We start from the raw sequence: 17,275 nt of genomic DNA on the forward strand, positions 1-17,275 counted from the left end.
TAAATAATGAAGGAGAACTTCCCCAATCTGTCAAAGGAAAGAGACTTCCAGGAAGTCCAGGAAGTTCAGAGAGTTCCAAAGAAGTTGGACCCAAAGAGGAACACACCAAGGCACACCATCATTATGTTACCTAAGATTAAATATAAAGAAAGAATCTTAAAAACAGCAAGAGGAAGGAAAGAGTTACCTACAAAGGAGTTCCCATCAGACTGTCACCTGATTTTTCAAAAGAAATCTTACAAGCAAGAAGGGGCTGGAAAGAAGTATTCAAAGTGATGAAAAGCAAGAATCTACAACCAAGATTCCTCTATCCAACAAAGCTATCATTTAGAATGGAAGGGCAGATAAAGTGCTTCCCAGATAAGGTCAAGTTAAAGGAGTTCATCATCACCAAGCTATTATTATATGAAATGTTAAAGGGACTTATCTAAGAAAAAATGGTAAAAAATATGAACAGTAAAATAACAACAAACTCAAAACTATCAACAAATGAACCTAAAAAAATAAAAGAAAGAAAAACAACAAAAACAAAAACTAAGCAAACAACTAGAACAGGAACAGAATCAGAGAAATGGACATCACATGGAGGGATTTCAGTGGGGAGGGGGAAAGGAGGAATGAGGAGAAAGGGAAGAAGAAGCATAATTAGTAGGCATTAAATAGATGGGGAGAGGTAAAAAAATGGTATAGGAAACAGAGAAATCAAAGAACTTAAATGTATAACCCATGGACATAAACTAAGGGTGGGGGATGCTGGAGGGTTGGGGATGCAGGGTGGAGGTGGGGTAAAGGAGGGAAATTGGGAAAACTGTAATGGCATAATCAATAAAGTATAATTTAAAAAAATTTTAAAGTAAATAATAAAATAAAAATTTAAATAACCATTTATTGTTGCCCTTGGAACAAGTAGTCTGGTCTGCTTCTCCACACCTGGAAGTCTTGGTGTCCACATGGAGCTCTTCCGACCAGGTGCGCATTTCAGAGCCACTGCTGTTCCAGGAGTTGGCCGGTTTGGATGTGGTGCCCCAGACCAGAATGCAGATTTCCATCCAAAATGGCAGTGGGAGGACAGGTCTTTGCGTTTCCTACTGAGGAGAACCAGTTCCACAGAGGCTCTGGGGTTTGAGTCTGCTGTGCACTAGACAGCTCCAAGAGAGGTGGGTCCCTGGGCTGCCTAGTACTGAGGCATCAGCTGTTCCCGACTCACTAGGGAGGAGTGGTGGTAGCGATCCCGAGTGGCGAAGTCTGCGTTCTCCTGGGTCAGCTGGGTCATCTCCATGTCAACCCGAGCCAGGGACGGCGCCAAAATTATCTGCTCTTGGGGGGATCGCAAGTTCCTTTGGTGAGAGAGACACAGAGGATGGTCAGAAGGAAAGAGCAAGACATAAACAGTAAAAATGAGTCTTCTCTGAGATAGAAAAATTATTTGCAAAAACATCATTGTGTTTATTATTGAACCTATATTTAAAAAACATAACGTTGAAAGCTTTACACACAACAATTGAAGAACAAAGTATGAGAAATAAGTATCAAATAAAATAAGGAAAGAAGTGACATTTACGTTTCTTTAGCAGAAATGTATAAAACTGTACAAAATAAATATCCAAATAGTGTCAGGTTGGGGCTCTACAGCGCTTCTTTGCTTTTTTGTCAAATAAAATAATGGAATGGAGAGGCTAAAAACCTGAGAAAAGTAGAAAGAGAAACCTTCTCCTTGATTCATGGAAAAGGAAGCTGAATAAGGAATGACCTCCAGAGCCAAGGCTGAACATAACAAGCAGCTACAAGGTAAACCACAAAGCCTTTGACACCAGTGTTGCCTGAGTCAGGAACAAGTCCCAATATGGATTGCATTCAAGTGTCCACATACAGTTGGAGTTGGAATAAACTGGTAAAGAAAAGTGTTAAGAATTCGTGAAGAAAGTGCCAGAGGCAGAAGGGAATGAGGAAAGATCAGACTGGCACTCAGGTACCTACAGCAGCCAGACACCGTCACCGCTGTGCCTCGAACCAGCCCAGTGGCCTCGGAAACACCCCCCCCCCCCCCCACGCTTCCTGCAGCGCAGCCCTGGTCAGGCCTCAGACAGGAACTGCCACTTGGAGATTCCACTCAAAAAGAATCATCTACTTATGAGTAGCAATGTTCAGCTGTATAAATGAGGAATATACCTGATAGTTGTAAAACATTTTCGAAGGTAGAAATCTAATGTTTAAATCTTTAGAACTTAAGCAGAAAGCTTCCACTCACTGGCAAAAAGTGCTGCCACAGAAATTCAGATCACATGACTAAGGCCTTGCGGCCACTGATGGGAACAGATCTGAATGAGGGAGGCTGAGGTTTTCTGAGAAATGAATTGGCTTCTATAAAGACTGAATCTTCTAGAAGTAAGGTTGAAAGTGGTAAAAATGCCAAAGCAATAAACATGTGTTTTTGCTAGTGCATTTTTTCATTAATGCTTTCTCTCTTTTTTTTAAGTGAAACAATAGCATTTTTCTGAGTTCTGATAAATAATATACTTCACTTTCTAATCTCAAATGGTCTAAGAATTCTCATCTGGGCAGTTGCAAGGACTTCAGTAAAGAACACCTTCTCAAGGTCAGGCTAAATATTATATAATTCTGGGAATTGCAGGCATAAGAAAGGAAGTAGCCAAACTCCTTTGCTCAAACACCTCTGCTATATTATTTATTTTTCTTTGGTTTGAAGAGCATCTGGGTCTATAGTTATTTAACAAAAAATTCTCCCAAAACTACAAAATAAAAACACACAACTAGCAATTTCTATTTTAGATAAATCACCATTTTTTGGTCCTTTTACCCTCCTCAATAATTATCACAAAACATCCAGTAGCCATGGTGACACCAGCAAGTTTGATGTTGAGGCTTCACTGAATCCTCCATCGCCCACTGCATAGACCCACGGAGCTATGAATAGTGTGGGCTGGGTTCTATCCTAACCAAAGGATTGTCCTTTTCTAAGAATAATCTCCTTCTAATACATTCTTCTTTCTTTCTACACAGCACTACTGTGACCTCAGAGGTGAAATTCTAGGAATTCAGAGGGCAGCATAAAGAGCGGTGGCCTCAAATGGCCATGTGCAGGCTTTAAAACTGCAAATGCCTAAAAATATTCCTGAAAATCAGATAGGGCCAAACACTCTTAACCAGTCATCACCTCCATGTCCAGATTTGTAGGCATCCTCTACACAGAAGCTATTTCCATTTACACTCTACTTTTCCTCGGGACTATGTGACGGGGAAAAGAGATCAGTGTACAAGTGTTGTGACCTGGGTCACCCGACCTGGCGCCACAGACTGGAAGAGAAGCAGAGGGGTGACCCCACCCTCCCATAGCCCCACACAGAGCATGTAGCCCAACTTCCAGCAGATGACAGGGACACCCCTGCACACCACCCTCCCTCCTAGCATTTTTCCTGTTGGTTTCCATAGACCCTGCTCCTATTTCTTCATCATCCCAGGCTCTAGCACCAAGGTTTCATTTCTTGTGCAATCTAAAACAAATTGGTAGTGTTTATAATGACTTGTGTTAAAAAGGATTCTTAAAAGGGAGGAAGAAGGCATTACTGTTGAATAGATAAAGTGCTTCTGTTTTTTGCAAGACAAAGACTTCTGGAGATTCACAGAGGTTATGGTTGCACAACAATATACATGTACTTAATACTACTGAACTGGACACTGAAAAATGGTAAGATGACACATTTTATGTTACATGTGTTGTATCACAATAAGAAATGGGGGGGGGGAGATTCTGGGACCAAAGGGAAAGGATTTCATAATCCATTAGCAATGTCTGGACATGGAAGGTGAAGATATTGGCAAGTACAACCCAGACATCTAGAGTTTCAAAAACAAAACAACAGGATGAAACCAAATAAACCCTTGGTTGGGTTCTGCCTGGATTTTCCAAGCCTGCAGCTTTGGCTCTTCACTGATATCGAGGGAGAAGGGAGGTAATTTCCCAGGGTCCCGAGGCCTCCAAAGGTGGGGAAGCACTGTCTCCAGAAGGGTGGAGAAGGAGGAAGGAGATGAGGGTGCTCATGAAATCACCTTCTCTATGAGGCCTTCTCCTGTTTTGCAGGGAAGTCTGTGCTTCCGTTTCCTTGTATATTTGAACATGGAGGTCCCACAGAAGTCCTCTGGGATCTCTAATCTACCTATTTCTGTACTTGGCATCTTCACTTTCACCAGCACAGTTGTATCAACCATCTCAGCCTTGAGATGGAAGAACAGTAGTCCTTTGGGCCCTAATCTTGTGTGTGATGACATATTGATGCTAGTGTGTCTTAGCCTGAACTCACTGGGAGTAGCTCTCTTGACTTATCATCCAGCAATCAGATTCTAAATAAAGCCTCTGTTCATGATTCCTGAGGATAAGAAGGGAAGAGGACATGAGTCAGAGGACATTTCTGATGAGCTGAGCCTGAGGCCTGGGTGGTGGAGGGCAGTGAGGAGCAAACTCTGAATCTCCTCGAGGTTCTCAACTGTCAGGTTCCCACGCTACAATTCACCCAAGCAAAGCAAGAAATGGCACATGCTTAGCACCTCCCAGGACCAAGGGACACTCATCCCCTCTGGTCCTGGCCCTCAAGTAGCACTGACCTGCAGGAGGGGATCAGAAGAGACCTCATCCATCTGAAAAAACTGAAGTTGGAGGCTGATCCTACAGGGAAGACATATACATAAATATTGATGAAGGCTCTAGGTATGCATCTAGAACCCCAGTTTTAATAGAATGTACATTCCCTGACGCACACATAAAATTAACACATTTTTTTCCTCTTTAAGCCTAACCAAGCCATATTCATTGAAATATTCCCTAACAGTAGCCTGCTAAGGACTTCGTAGCCATATGTAGTTTCCAAAAATTTATTTCTAAATTCCAAAATCCCAAGAAAGAAACAGAGAAAAAGTAGACAAGTTGTTAACTTCAGTCCTAGGAATTTAAAAAATGTTGATAATATTTTTTTCTTAGATTCAAGCTATGTGTTAAATATGTCCTATATAATCCCCTGCTAGACCATATGCCCCATGAGGATAGCAAGCATGTCTTTTTCATCTTGTCTTACTCACAGTACAACACCCACAGGAACTGGCACTCAGTTTTCCACAGGTGTGAGTGAATCAAATAGCTCAACATGTAGAAATGTTAGAGCTGAAGTTTGAAGCGAGGTTGTTGTTGACACAGACACACTGATTAGAATAGGGCTAATCAACTTTAATACAAAATACTTCATCCCTCCTTCAGTGTGGGTTTTAAAAAAATCTCACATAGCAAATTAGATGTATATATAACTTTATATATATAGTTTGATCCAGGTCAGGGCACATACATACAAGAAAAGAAATAAATGAATGTAGAAATAAATGGAACAACAAATCAATGTTTCTCGCTCTCTCTTTCCTCTCACCCTTCTCTCTCTCTCTAAAATCAATAAATTTTTAAAAATTAAAAGAAAACACCCACAGAGACACACCCACAAATAATCTTTAATCTGGGCACCTCACGGCCCAGCCAAGTTGACACAAAAAGCTAACCATCACAGGGAGGTTTCACAGAAGAGGGGGCTTTTGAAGGATCCGGAACTGAGAGACCTGGGTTTTCATCATAGGTCACCCCTGAGGGCCTTCGACTGGGCACATCTTCTTTCTGGAATTTGCTATTCCCTCTTCTACTCTGCCATCTTGACCAGAAGTCCTCCAAAGCATTGTTCTTAATGTATATGTGACTAAGCGTATAAAGTGCACTTCTTTCAAAAGTATACACCATATTATTCTAATTATGAAGAATTTTTTCTTCAGTTTGCTCGTGAATTTATTTTATTTTTTTCTGTGTCAGTGAGTTCTTTCTCTTTTTCTTATCCTTTTTTGCTCAACCCCACCACCTCTCCCAACAATGTATTTTAAACAGCTTTATCACTGAAAATAACTGACATACAGGAAACAGAGTATTGACTATAATTTCTTTCTTTCTATATTCCTGATGCTCTGGCAGTTGGGGCCTTGATCCTAGAGGTGCTAATTCCTGGAGATAGCAACAAACCCCACTGTGAGCAAACCTTCAATATACAAACCAACCAAACCAGGGCCCACACCCCAAACCATCTCCCTTGTCAAATTCTCCCACACCAAGTCAAGGCACCCCTGCCCTAAATCACACTAGGGCCAGATACCAGACAACTAGAAACCAGCCCTATAACTGAAATTATTCAAACTATCTAATCCTAAACTTGCTCAGCTACCTACCTGGCTCACCCATTCCTTCCCAACAAAAACCTAATAAAAGCTCTGAGCCATGGTCTTCCCTCTTCCTCTCCCTCATGACCAACCCTGGTCCTCCTTCATGTGACTCCACTTGGCATGCCTGCTGTGCCTCCGTTTCTAGGGATCTGTGAGTATAAACTCATTCCTCCATGACAATCGTTTCTGTGCCTGTGTGTCTTAACATACCTGATTACTTCAGAGTCCATTTCTAGAACAAACTACATGCATTTCAAGTGTACCATTTAGTAAGTGTTGACACATGGAGTGCACTGTGAAGACATCACCACAAGCAAGATCATGAACACATCTACCACCTCCGAAAGTTTCCTCAAGCCATCCCCAACCCCATCTAAAAGCAACTGCTGACCTGCTTTAATTATAGGTTAGTTTGCATTTTTAGTAACTTTATATTATATACATAAAATAATACACTATATACTCTTTTTGTCTGATTTCTTTCACTCAGCATAGTTATGTGAGATTCATCCATGTCATTGCATGTTCTTTTTATTACCGAGTATTTCATTTTATAGCTATACTACAATTTATTTATAGTCATCTGTTGGTGGACATTCATATGGTTTCCAGTTTGGGCTATTACAAATTAAGCTGCTATGAATATAAATACCTAGGAGTACATTGGCTAGTTTATATAGCAGGTACAAGTGTAACTTTTAATAAACTGCCAAACTGTCCTACGGAGTGTTGTATTATTTTATTTCCACCAGCAGTATATAGCAGTTCTAGTTGTTCCACATCCTTGCCAACACCTTGCATGATCAGTATTTTAAATTTTAATCCCATCCTCCTAATTGGTGTGGAATAGTATTACATTGTGTTTTTAATTTGCATTTCCTAATGACTAACATGTTGAACACCTTTTCATTTGCTTATTTGCCATCCATATACACCCTTTGGTGAAATCTATTTAAAACTTTTGCCCATTCTTTAAATCTTTTTGTTTGTCTTTTTATCATTCAGTTTTGAGAGTTTTTATATATTCTAGATATAAGTCCTTTCTCAGATATATGATTTGCTAACATGTTCTCACAGCCTGTGGCTTGCCTTTGCATTCTCCTACCTGTGTGCCTGGCAGATCGGAGTCCTTAATTTGAGGAAGTCCAATTTAGCAACTTTTTTCCTGCTTTTGGTGTTGTATCTAAGTCTTTGCCTTTCATTCGGATTCACAAAGATATTTTTTTTCCTTTACTTTCTTTTAAAATTGTATAGTTTTATGTTTTATATTAAATTCTAGAATTTATTTTGAGTTATTTTTACATTGTATGATATGTAGATTAAAGTTTACTTTTTGCATATGGATATCTGATTGTCATAGCACTATTTTCTAAAGAGATTTTTTTTCCTACACTGAATTGCTTTTGCACCTTTTTTGAAAATCAACTGACCATTTACATATGGATAAATTTCTGGCCTTCCTACTCTGTCCACTGATTTATTTGTCTATCTTCATTTCAATACTATGCTCTCTTGATTACCTTAGCTTTATAATCAGTCTTGAAATCAGGTAGTGTAAGTACTCCAACTTTGTTCTTCTTTTACAAAGTTGGTGGGGCTATCCTACATCCTCTGCATTTCCATATACATATTTTAGAGCCTGCTTGTCAATGTCCATAAAAACAGGCAACAGGTATTTTGATTGGGATTGTGTCAAATTGATAGAACAATTTGGGAAGAAATAATGTCTTAAGAATATTGAATCTTCCAGTTCATAAACATAGTACATCTCTTCATTTATTTCTTTAATTTCCTCTTAGAAATGTTTTAGTTTTCCTCCTTAGTCTGTAAATATGGTGATTTACATGGAATAATTCAGAATATTAAACCAACCTTGAATTCCTGAGATAAACCTACGTGGTTTTGATGTATTATCCTTTTTATATTTTCTATTCAATTTGGTAAAACTTTGTTATGAATTTTTGTATCGATGTTTATGAGAGAGATTAATGTGTAGATTTCCAAAGAGTTTGTATAGAATTTATATTCTTTCTTTCTTAAGTGTTTGGTAGATTTCATTGGTGAAGCCATCAGGGCCTAGAGTTTTCTTCGTGGGAAGGTTTTGATGACAAGCGTAATTTTTTAAAAAGATTTTATTTATTTACTTAGAGAAAGGGGAAGGGAAGGAGGAAGAGAGGGGGAGAAACATCAATGTATGGTTGCCTCTCATGTGTCCCCACCTGGGGAGCTGGCCTACAACCCAGGCATGTGCCCTAACTGAGAATTGAACCAGCAACCCTTTGGTTCACAGGCCCGTGCACAATCCGCTGAGCTACACCAGCCAGGGCACAAGTGTAATTTCCTTAATAGAATTTAAATAGCCCTATCTTTCTCCTAGAGTAACCTTTAATAGTTTGTATCTTTCAAGGAATTTGTCCAAGTTATCAAATTTACTGACATAAAGTTGTTTAAAATACTTCTTTATTTTTCTTTTAATATCTGTACACTCTCTAGCAATGTCATCTCCCTCACTCTTGACATTGGTCATTTTTACCTTCTCTCCTTCCCTTCTGATCAATCTGGCCAAAAGTTTGTCAATTTTATTGATCTCACATAACCAGCTTCTCGTTTCATTGCCATTTTCTACTTTTTTCTTGTTTTATATATTACTGATTTCTATTTTGATCTTCATTGTTTCACTGTTTCTCTTATTTGGATTTAATTTGCTCTTCTTTCTCAAGTTTCTTACGTTGAAGCTGGGGTCATTGATTTGGGGCATTTCTTCTTTTCTAATATATACATTTGATGCTATAAACTACCTTATCAATACCTAGTTAGCTGCCTCCTATAATTTTTATGTTATATTTTCATTTTTATTCAGTTTGAAATACTTTGAAATTTTACTTTTTATTTCTTCTTTGAGCCATGAATTATTTAGTTTCCTTAGTTAATTTAGCATTGTTTAGTGTTCTTAGTCATTTGGTGTTATTTAGTGTTCTTTTGTTTCTAAACATTTGGGGATTTTCCAGATATCTGTCTGTTATTTATTTCTAATTTACTTCCTCTTTGGTCAAAGAACATACTTTGTTCTTCAATTGACTCGAATACCTTTAAATAGACATATTGAGACTTTTTATGTCTTGAAATGAATTTAAAATGAACATATATTCTGCTGTTGTTAGGTGGAATGTTGTATAAATCTTTGTTTATCCAGGTTTGTTGATAATGTTATTCAAGTCTTCTAAAGTCTTACTGATTTTATGCCTACTTGTTTTATCATTATTGAGAGAGAGGTGTTGAAATCTCTGTCTACAATTACGGAATTTTCTATTTCTTGTTACAGTTATGCCTGGTTTTAAGTATATAAATGTTAAGGTTTATTATATCTTCTTGGTAATTTTTTTATCTTTATGAAATAATCCTCTTCATCCCTAGTAATATTCTTTTCTCTAAAACCTCCTTTGCCAACTGTTAATGCTGTCACTCCAGCTCTGTTTTGACTCATGTGATCATGTCTCTTCCCATCCTTTCACTTTCGATTTATTGTGTGTCTTTATATTTAAAGTAGGTTTTATACAGGTAGAATATAATTGTGTCATTCTTTTTCATTTAGTCTGACATACTCAGTGTTTCAACCACTATTGGGAGTATTAGACCATTTATTCTTAGTGTGATTACTGATATGGCTAAGTTCATATAAACTGCCTTGTTATCTGCTTTTTGTTTGCTCCATATGCCCTTTATTATCTGCTCCTCTTTCTCTGCTATATTTTGATTCGAGCATTTTTTAAATTTAACTTTATCTCCTTTATTAGTTCACTAGCTATAACTTTCTATTTTTAATCTTCACCTGAGGACATGCTTATTGATTTTAGAGAGGGAGGAAGGAAGGGAGAGTGAGGGAGGGAGAGAAACATCAAACCAAAAGAGAAACATGGATCGGGGGCCTCTCACACACGCCCCAGACCTGAGATCGATCCTGCTACCTAGGCATGTGCCCCAACTTGGAATCAAACTTGCCACCTTTCGATTTATGAGACAATGCCCAACCAGCTGAGCCACACCAGCCAGGGCAACTCTTTGCTATTTTTAATAGTTGCTTTAGAGTTTGTAGTACACATTCTTAACTTATCACAGTCTACCACTAAGTGATATCATACAATAGTACTTCCCATAGAGTATCAGAAACTTCAAACAGTGTATTTCCATTTCTTCCTTCCTGGCCCCTGTGCTATTGTTGTCATTTGCTTTACTTCTACATGTTTTATAAATCTCACAAGTTAGTTTTTAATTTCTTGTCATTTATGTGTATATCACATTTTTCCTCCTAGACTATGAACTACTTGAAAATAGGGTTCATATCTGAGCCAGTGTTGGCATTTAATAGGTGCTGAAAACACATTTCTTCAGTGGGTGCTAAAAGAGAAGGAGGGAGGAGGGAGTGGAATGGCTCTGCTGCTCACCTAGGTGAAGCCCTGGACTGGTCCGACCAATGTAGAAATACACAACCGCAGCAACACACATGTTAACCAAGGTGTAGACCCACTGGATCACAAACATGATGACAAGGGACCCGACAGCCTGTGGAAACAGAGTAGGAAAGGCAAGTCACCTAATGGTTTATCGCATGGTAAGCAAACCACAAGGCTCGTGCCTTAAGAAACAATAGTCCCTCACATCAGCCACTGATCACTATAAAAGTCTGCTTAATTGGAGTTCACTCATAACTCAAGAGACCTCACTTAACCAGACAGATACTTGAGAAGATACCTTCTGGAAGTACCCTCTAATCAAAACTATCAATAAGTAGATAGATATTCTATCATAGCTTTGTCCTACCCCTCCCTAGAAGAAATAAAGTGAAATGATTCTAAATTGGATATACCTAGAACTTTAGTAACCCAGAGGTTATCAGAGATGATCAATTATTTTACAAGTAAACCACTGACATAAGTGGTGCACTAAATGTGATCTTGCCATATGTAGTCTCATCTAAATTCTAATGTGACAGAGAGTTAAATCATATTGCTCCTGGTTAATTAAGAACTTCCTCTTCCTCCCCACAGCCCCAACCCTGAGGTCACACATATCTCCACCTGAATTATGTTTCACAGACAACTGAGATCAAAATGAAGCTACTCACCCCCAGCAGGGAGACCCAGGGATTGCACATGCGGGCATAGGCAGAAGTAGGTCTGCTCTGGATGTCTTGTTCCTGGAGCCTATGCTTTAGGAAGAAATCTAAAAAATAAATGAGTCAAATCCTTGGTTACCAATTTGTTATCAAATCCTTTTCTATTTTTATTAGCAAATACCTATGAGCTCTTCTCCAATTTTGTAACTCAGCCTAAAAGATAACTTCCACTTACTTCAACTGTTAACTCCCTTGTGGTTTTAGTCAACTCATTCTCCTACTCTCTGATGTAACACGTTTACAATTTCTCCTCTCAAAGGAGAACTTTCATATTCTCTCATCACCAAATCTACCAACCCAGTTACATCTGAACCCTCTCTTCTGCCTTTCCTCTTTGTACAGTGGGTAAACAGTCCTGGCTCCTATGTAGGGCCCATCCTTCCATTTGTGCCCTGCTCAGGGATTTTGCTTTTGCATCATTGATTTTTCCCTCCTATACTGAATCATTTCCATGAAATACAAATATTTTATATTGTAATTTCTCCCACCTAAAAAAATACCTTCTGGTCAACCCCTATTTCTTTGTCTTCCATACAGCAAAACTCCTCAAAAGAATAGCCTATACAATCTGCTGCTTCTTCTTCTTTTTTTAATCCTTTGGGAATTATTTATTTTATTTTTTTTTAATTTTAACTTTTTAAATTGTTGTTCAAGTACAGTTGTCTCCATTTCCCCCTACTACTCCCCCCAACCCCAGCCATCCCCACTCCCCACCCTTAATCCTGCCTCACTTTGGTTTAGTCCCTGTGTCCTTTATAGATGTCCCTGAAAACCCCTCCCCCCCCAATATACCCTCCTACCTCCCCTCTGGTTACTGTCAGTTTGTTCTTAATTTCAGTGTCTCTGGTTATATTTTGCTTGCTTGTTTGTTTTGTTGATTAGGTTCCACTTATAGGTGAGATCATATGGTATTTATCTTCCACAGCCTGGCTTCTTTCACTTAGCATAATGCTCTTCAGATCCATCTATGCTGTTGCAAAGGGTAGGAGTTCCTTCTTCCTTTCTGTTCCGTAGTATTCCATTGTGTAAATGTACCATAGTTTTTTGATCCACGCATTTACTGATGGGCAGTTATGTTGCTTCCAGCATTTGGCTATTGTAAATTGTGCTGCTACAAACATTGGGGTGCATAGGGTTTTTTTGGACTGGTGTTTCAGGGTTCTTCAAGTATAATCCCAGCAGTGGAATTGCCAGGTCAAAAGGCAGTACCATATTTAGTTTTCTGAGGAAATTCCATACTGTTTTCCACAGTGGCTGCACCAGTATGCATTCCCACCAACAGTGCACTAGGGTTCCCTTTTCTCCACATCCTCTCCAACACTTGTTTGTTGATTTGTTTATGATGGCCATGAGTAGCCTATACATTCTTTACCTCCCATTATTTCCTCAACCCACTCATAAGATTGTAACATTCCACAAAACTCATCTTCCTAAAGTTGCCAATGACTTGATCTTTTCAAATGTAATGGTCAACTCTAAGTCCTCATCCTACTCCACCTTTCCAACAGCATCTAAAACACGTGATCACTTCCTGCTAATTGAAACACTTTCTTCTCTTGGTTTCTAGGATGCCTCACTGTCCCAGTTTTCCTCCTATTCCACTGCCATTTCTTCTCAGTCTCTGTTGCTGGCTCACCTCCTACTTCCAATCCCCAAATATTGTACGATCCAACATTCATTCAGTCCCCAGCATCCCCCCCCCATATATACTCATTCCCAGGAGATCTCATCTTATCCCATGGCTTTAAATACTATTCGAATAAAAATGATCCAGTTTTATGTCATCCTTGACACTTGAATTGAAAATTTGAATATCTAGTTTTCTTCCCAATATCTCCCCTTACACATCTAACAAGCACCTCAAACCTCAACATGGCTGAAGCAGAAATTTATTCTTCCCAAGTCTTCTTCATCTAAATAAATGACAACAGCATTCACTCAAATATCTAAGACTCATTCTTGGCTCCTCTTTTCCTCACACCTACATCTCTTCCATTAGTACATACTGTTAATTCTACCATCAAAATATATTCAGAATATGACCACTCCTTGCCACAGGCACTGCTCTCACCCTAGCCCAAACCACTTGTCTCTGATTTACTGCAGTGAGCTCCTGTGGTAGGGACTGTGGCAGTAAGTGTGGCATGTGACCAAATGCTCACCAATAAAATGTCAATAGAAGTGATGAGTGCCATTTTTGCACAAGATCTTTGGGAGAGACGGTGTGCCTCTTCTCCATACCTGAAATCTGCACATGGTAAGTCAGTCTTGACTGTGCACATGACAAGGTCCTAGACAGGGGATGGAGGGAACCTGGGTCCCTGGATCAGTGCATGGAGGAGAGCCTCCCACTTACTTGGAACACCCTTCCCAGACTGTTAGTACAAGTGAGAAATCAATTTCCATTGTATTTGAGCCACTACATATTTGGTTATTTCTTATAGCAGTTTAGCCTAACTTAATTAATATACCTACAAATCGGCTTTGGCGCCTTCTCTTACCGTTATATAATACATTCCTCACAAAGCCAGTGATCATCGTAAAGCCTGAATCTGATCATATTGCAGCCTTAGCTAGAACTTCTGTCAGCTTTCTATCACAGTCCTGGCCCTACATACCACTGACTTCCACCTTCCTCATGGTATTCATCTCCCACCTCTCTCCCCTTGCACACTCCTGTCCAGTCACTGCTGGACCACTGCTCTTCTTGGAATCTGCCAATCCAGTTCCTGCCTGTACCTGTATACATGCCATTTCCTCTGCCTGAAACCCTTCTCCCACATCTCTGCACAGCTCACTACTTTATACAATTCAGTTCTCCATTAAAATATCTTCTTCTCAGAGAGATCTTTTCTGACAAACCCATCTGAAAGAGTATCCCCTCTTCACCCTAGTCTTTCTCTATCCCATCACCCCTCTTTATTATTTACCATAGTACCTGACATTACAGTGCATGTTTGTTTGTTTGTTTGTTTATGTGTCTTCCCCTACTAGAATGCAAGCTGAATGAAAGCAGAGATCTATGTCTATTCAGCATGTTCCAGCACCTAGAACAGTTCATATGGTTAAATGAAAAAACAAACCACTCTAGACCCCAGAGAATTCTTCATACTCTCAACATGTCTTCTTTCATCATGTGCTGCCAACTGTTATACTCACCTTTTATACCTCCACACCTGAGAGCAAGAACTGTCTTTTATATCCCTAAATGCCAAATCTAGACATTGAGAAGTTCATGTGTAGAAGTGCTCAAAAAACATTTCCTTATTAATTGTGGATTAAAATAAACTCTGCAAAGTTTATGATTGATTTAAATTGATGGCCCTGTTACTTTTTTTTAAGAAAGAATACTGCTATTATTGCATTCATTAAATTGTACACTTTTAAGATGCTCAACACGTGATTCACTTTTTCAATCATTGGTTTAGTGAAATACAGTTGCCCCTTTGGTTATTTTTTAAATATGTATTTTATTGATTATGCTATTAAAATTGTCCCATCCCCCCCCTCATTCCCCTCTGCCCTGCACACCGTGTTCCACCCACATTATCCCCTTTTAGCCTATGGGTTATACATATAAGTTCTTTGGCTTCTCCATTTCCCATATTATTCTTAACCTCCCCTGTCTATTTTCTACCTACCATTTATGCTACTTATTCTCTGTACCTTTTTCCCCTCTCTTCCCCTCCCCCACTGATAACCCTCCATGTGATCTCCATTTCTGTGATTCTGTTCCTGTTCTAATTGTTTGCTTAGTTTGTTTTTGCTTTTGTTTTTTTTTAGGCTTGGTTGTTAAGAACTGTGAGTTTGCTGTCATTTACTGTATGTGTTTTTTATCTTCTTTTTCTTAGATAAGTCCCTTTAACATTTCATATAATAAGGGCTTGGTGATGATGAACTCCTTGAACTTGATCTTATCTGGGAAGCACTTTATCTGCCCTTCTATTCTAAATGATAGCTTTGCAGGATAGAGCAATCTTGGATGTAGGTAGGTCTTTGCCTTTGATGACTCAGAACACTTCCTTCCAGCCCCTTCTTGCCTGCAAGGTTGCTTTGGAGAAATCAGCTGACAGTCTTATGGGTGCTCCTTTGTAGGTAACTGTCTCCTTTCATCTTGCTTCTTTCAAGATTCTCTCCTTATCTTTAATTTTAGGTAATATAATTATGATGTGCCTTGGTATGTTCCTCCTTGGTTCCAACTTCTTTGGGACTCTCTGAGCTTCCTGGACTTCCTGGAAGTCTATTTCCTTTGCCACATTGGGGAAGCTCTTCATTATTTGTTCAAATAAGCTTTCAATTTCTTGCTATTGCTCTCCTTCTGGCACCCCTATGATTCTGATGTTGGAACATTTAAAGAGGTCTTGGAGGTGCCTAAGCCTCTCCTCATTTTTTTTGAATTCTTGTTTCTTCATTCTGTTCTGGTTGAATGTTTATTTCTTCCTTCTAGTCCACACCATTAATTTGAGTCCTGGTTTCCCTTCCATCACTGTTGGTTTCCTGTACATTTTCCTTTATTTCACTGAGCATAGCCTTCATTTTTTCCTCTGTTTTGCAACCATACTCAACCAATTCTGTGAGCATCCTGATTACCAGTATTTTGAACTGTGCATCTGATAGGTTGGCTACCTCTTCATTGCTTACTTGTATTTTTTTCTGGAGCTTTGATCTATTCTTTCATTTAGGCCATTTTTTTTTTTTGTCTCGGCTGGCCTGTTACATAGTAAGGGGTGGAGCCTTAGGTGTTCATCAGGGCTGGGCAACCCACGTCACTGCACTGTGACACTGCATGTGGGGAAGGGGTCTGAGAGGGAACAATGGCCCTTGCTCCACTCTCTGCCAGTTTTCAGTTACTTCCCCCACTCCCCACAATCAAATTGGGCCCTTCTGGTGCTAATTCCCAGGTGGGTGGGTTTGTGTACATTGTAGTCCCTGTGGGTCTCTCCAGTGAACTCTCCTGTGAGCCAATGAGTCTCTCCCACTGCTGCCTCAACCCCCACAGATGTTTTCAATCAGAGGTTTGAGGCTTTATTTCCCTGCACTGGAACCCTGGGTTGCGTGGTCTGTCTCACTCCCCAGTTGTTCCTCCCGGTTTATCTGCACGCGAATGTGGGACCAGCCTATTGGCCAGCCAGCATATTGCCTAGTCTGTCAGCCGCTGCCTTGCCCGCCAGCTGCAGACTTGCCAGCCCCAGTCCTCCAGCTGCTGCCTCTCGGCCCAGCTGCCTGTCTCCACCCCTCCTACCAGTCTGGATGAATGTCTTCTTTAACTCCTTGGTTGTCGGACTTCCATGCGGTTCAATTTTCTATCAGTTCTGGTTATTTTTTGTTTTTAAATTTGTTGTTGTCCTTTTGGTTATGTGAGGAGGCACAGTGTGTCTACCTGTGCCTCCATCTTGGCCAGAAGTCCTCCCCTTTGGTTATTAAGAAGGAACACTATTGATTAAGAACTTAGATTTTTGCCCCTCCGAGGTTTGCAAAATGTTAAGCTCACCCTTTCACACTTAATCTTGATCTTGCACAGTATCAATTATACTGTACCTAAGGGAATTGTGTGAGTGTGTTTTCTAAGGAACTCAGGAGGAAGTGGTAAGGAAGGGGGTGTATCCTCCAGGCAAGCACAATGCAGTTTTATACATCAGAATGTGAGAGAGAATTCATGCAAGGATGCTCAATGACCTCAAACAGGTTTGACAAAACACGCAGATAACATAGTTTCAAAATCCTTCCAAGCTGCCAAAGGAATTTTTTTCTCTTGTGAGGATTTTGTTGGAAGAAACAAGCCTTGTAAACTATTGTTAAAAGGGGACATTTTTCATATGAGAAATTCTAGAGTAATGGTCAGAA

General features: G+C 39.6%; 1 protein-coding gene across 2 annotated transcripts in view; it reads right to left on the reverse strand.

The window, feature by feature from the left end:
* Positions 1-866: 866 nt before the first annotated feature.
* SLC12A8 (solute carrier family 12 member 8) overlaps positions 867-17,275 on the reverse strand; it is a 149,366-nt gene continuing 132,957 nt past the window's right edge. For both annotated transcript variants that reach the window (XM_028502720.2, XM_036018216.1), the window contains 4 exons: positions 11,381-11,478; positions 10,701-10,818; positions 4,621-4,681; positions 867-1,337 (listed from right to left, as the gene is read on the reverse strand). In XM_028502720.2, the coding sequence (XP_028358521.1) occupies positions 1,175-1,337; positions 4,621-4,681; positions 10,701-10,818; positions 11,381-11,478 (440 nt within the window). In that variant the 3' untranslated portion in view covers positions 867-1,174. The remainder of the gene's footprint in view (positions 1,338-4,620; positions 4,682-10,700; positions 10,819-11,380; positions 11,479-17,275) is intronic.

The sequence above is a fragment of the Phyllostomus discolor genome, chromosome 2 (genome assembly GCF_004126475.2).
Source record: "Phyllostomus discolor isolate MPI-MPIP mPhyDis1 chromosome 2, mPhyDis1.pri.v3, whole genome shotgun sequence".
Classification (NCBI taxonomy): Eukaryota; Metazoa; Chordata; class Mammalia; order Chiroptera; family Phyllostomidae; genus Phyllostomus; species Phyllostomus discolor.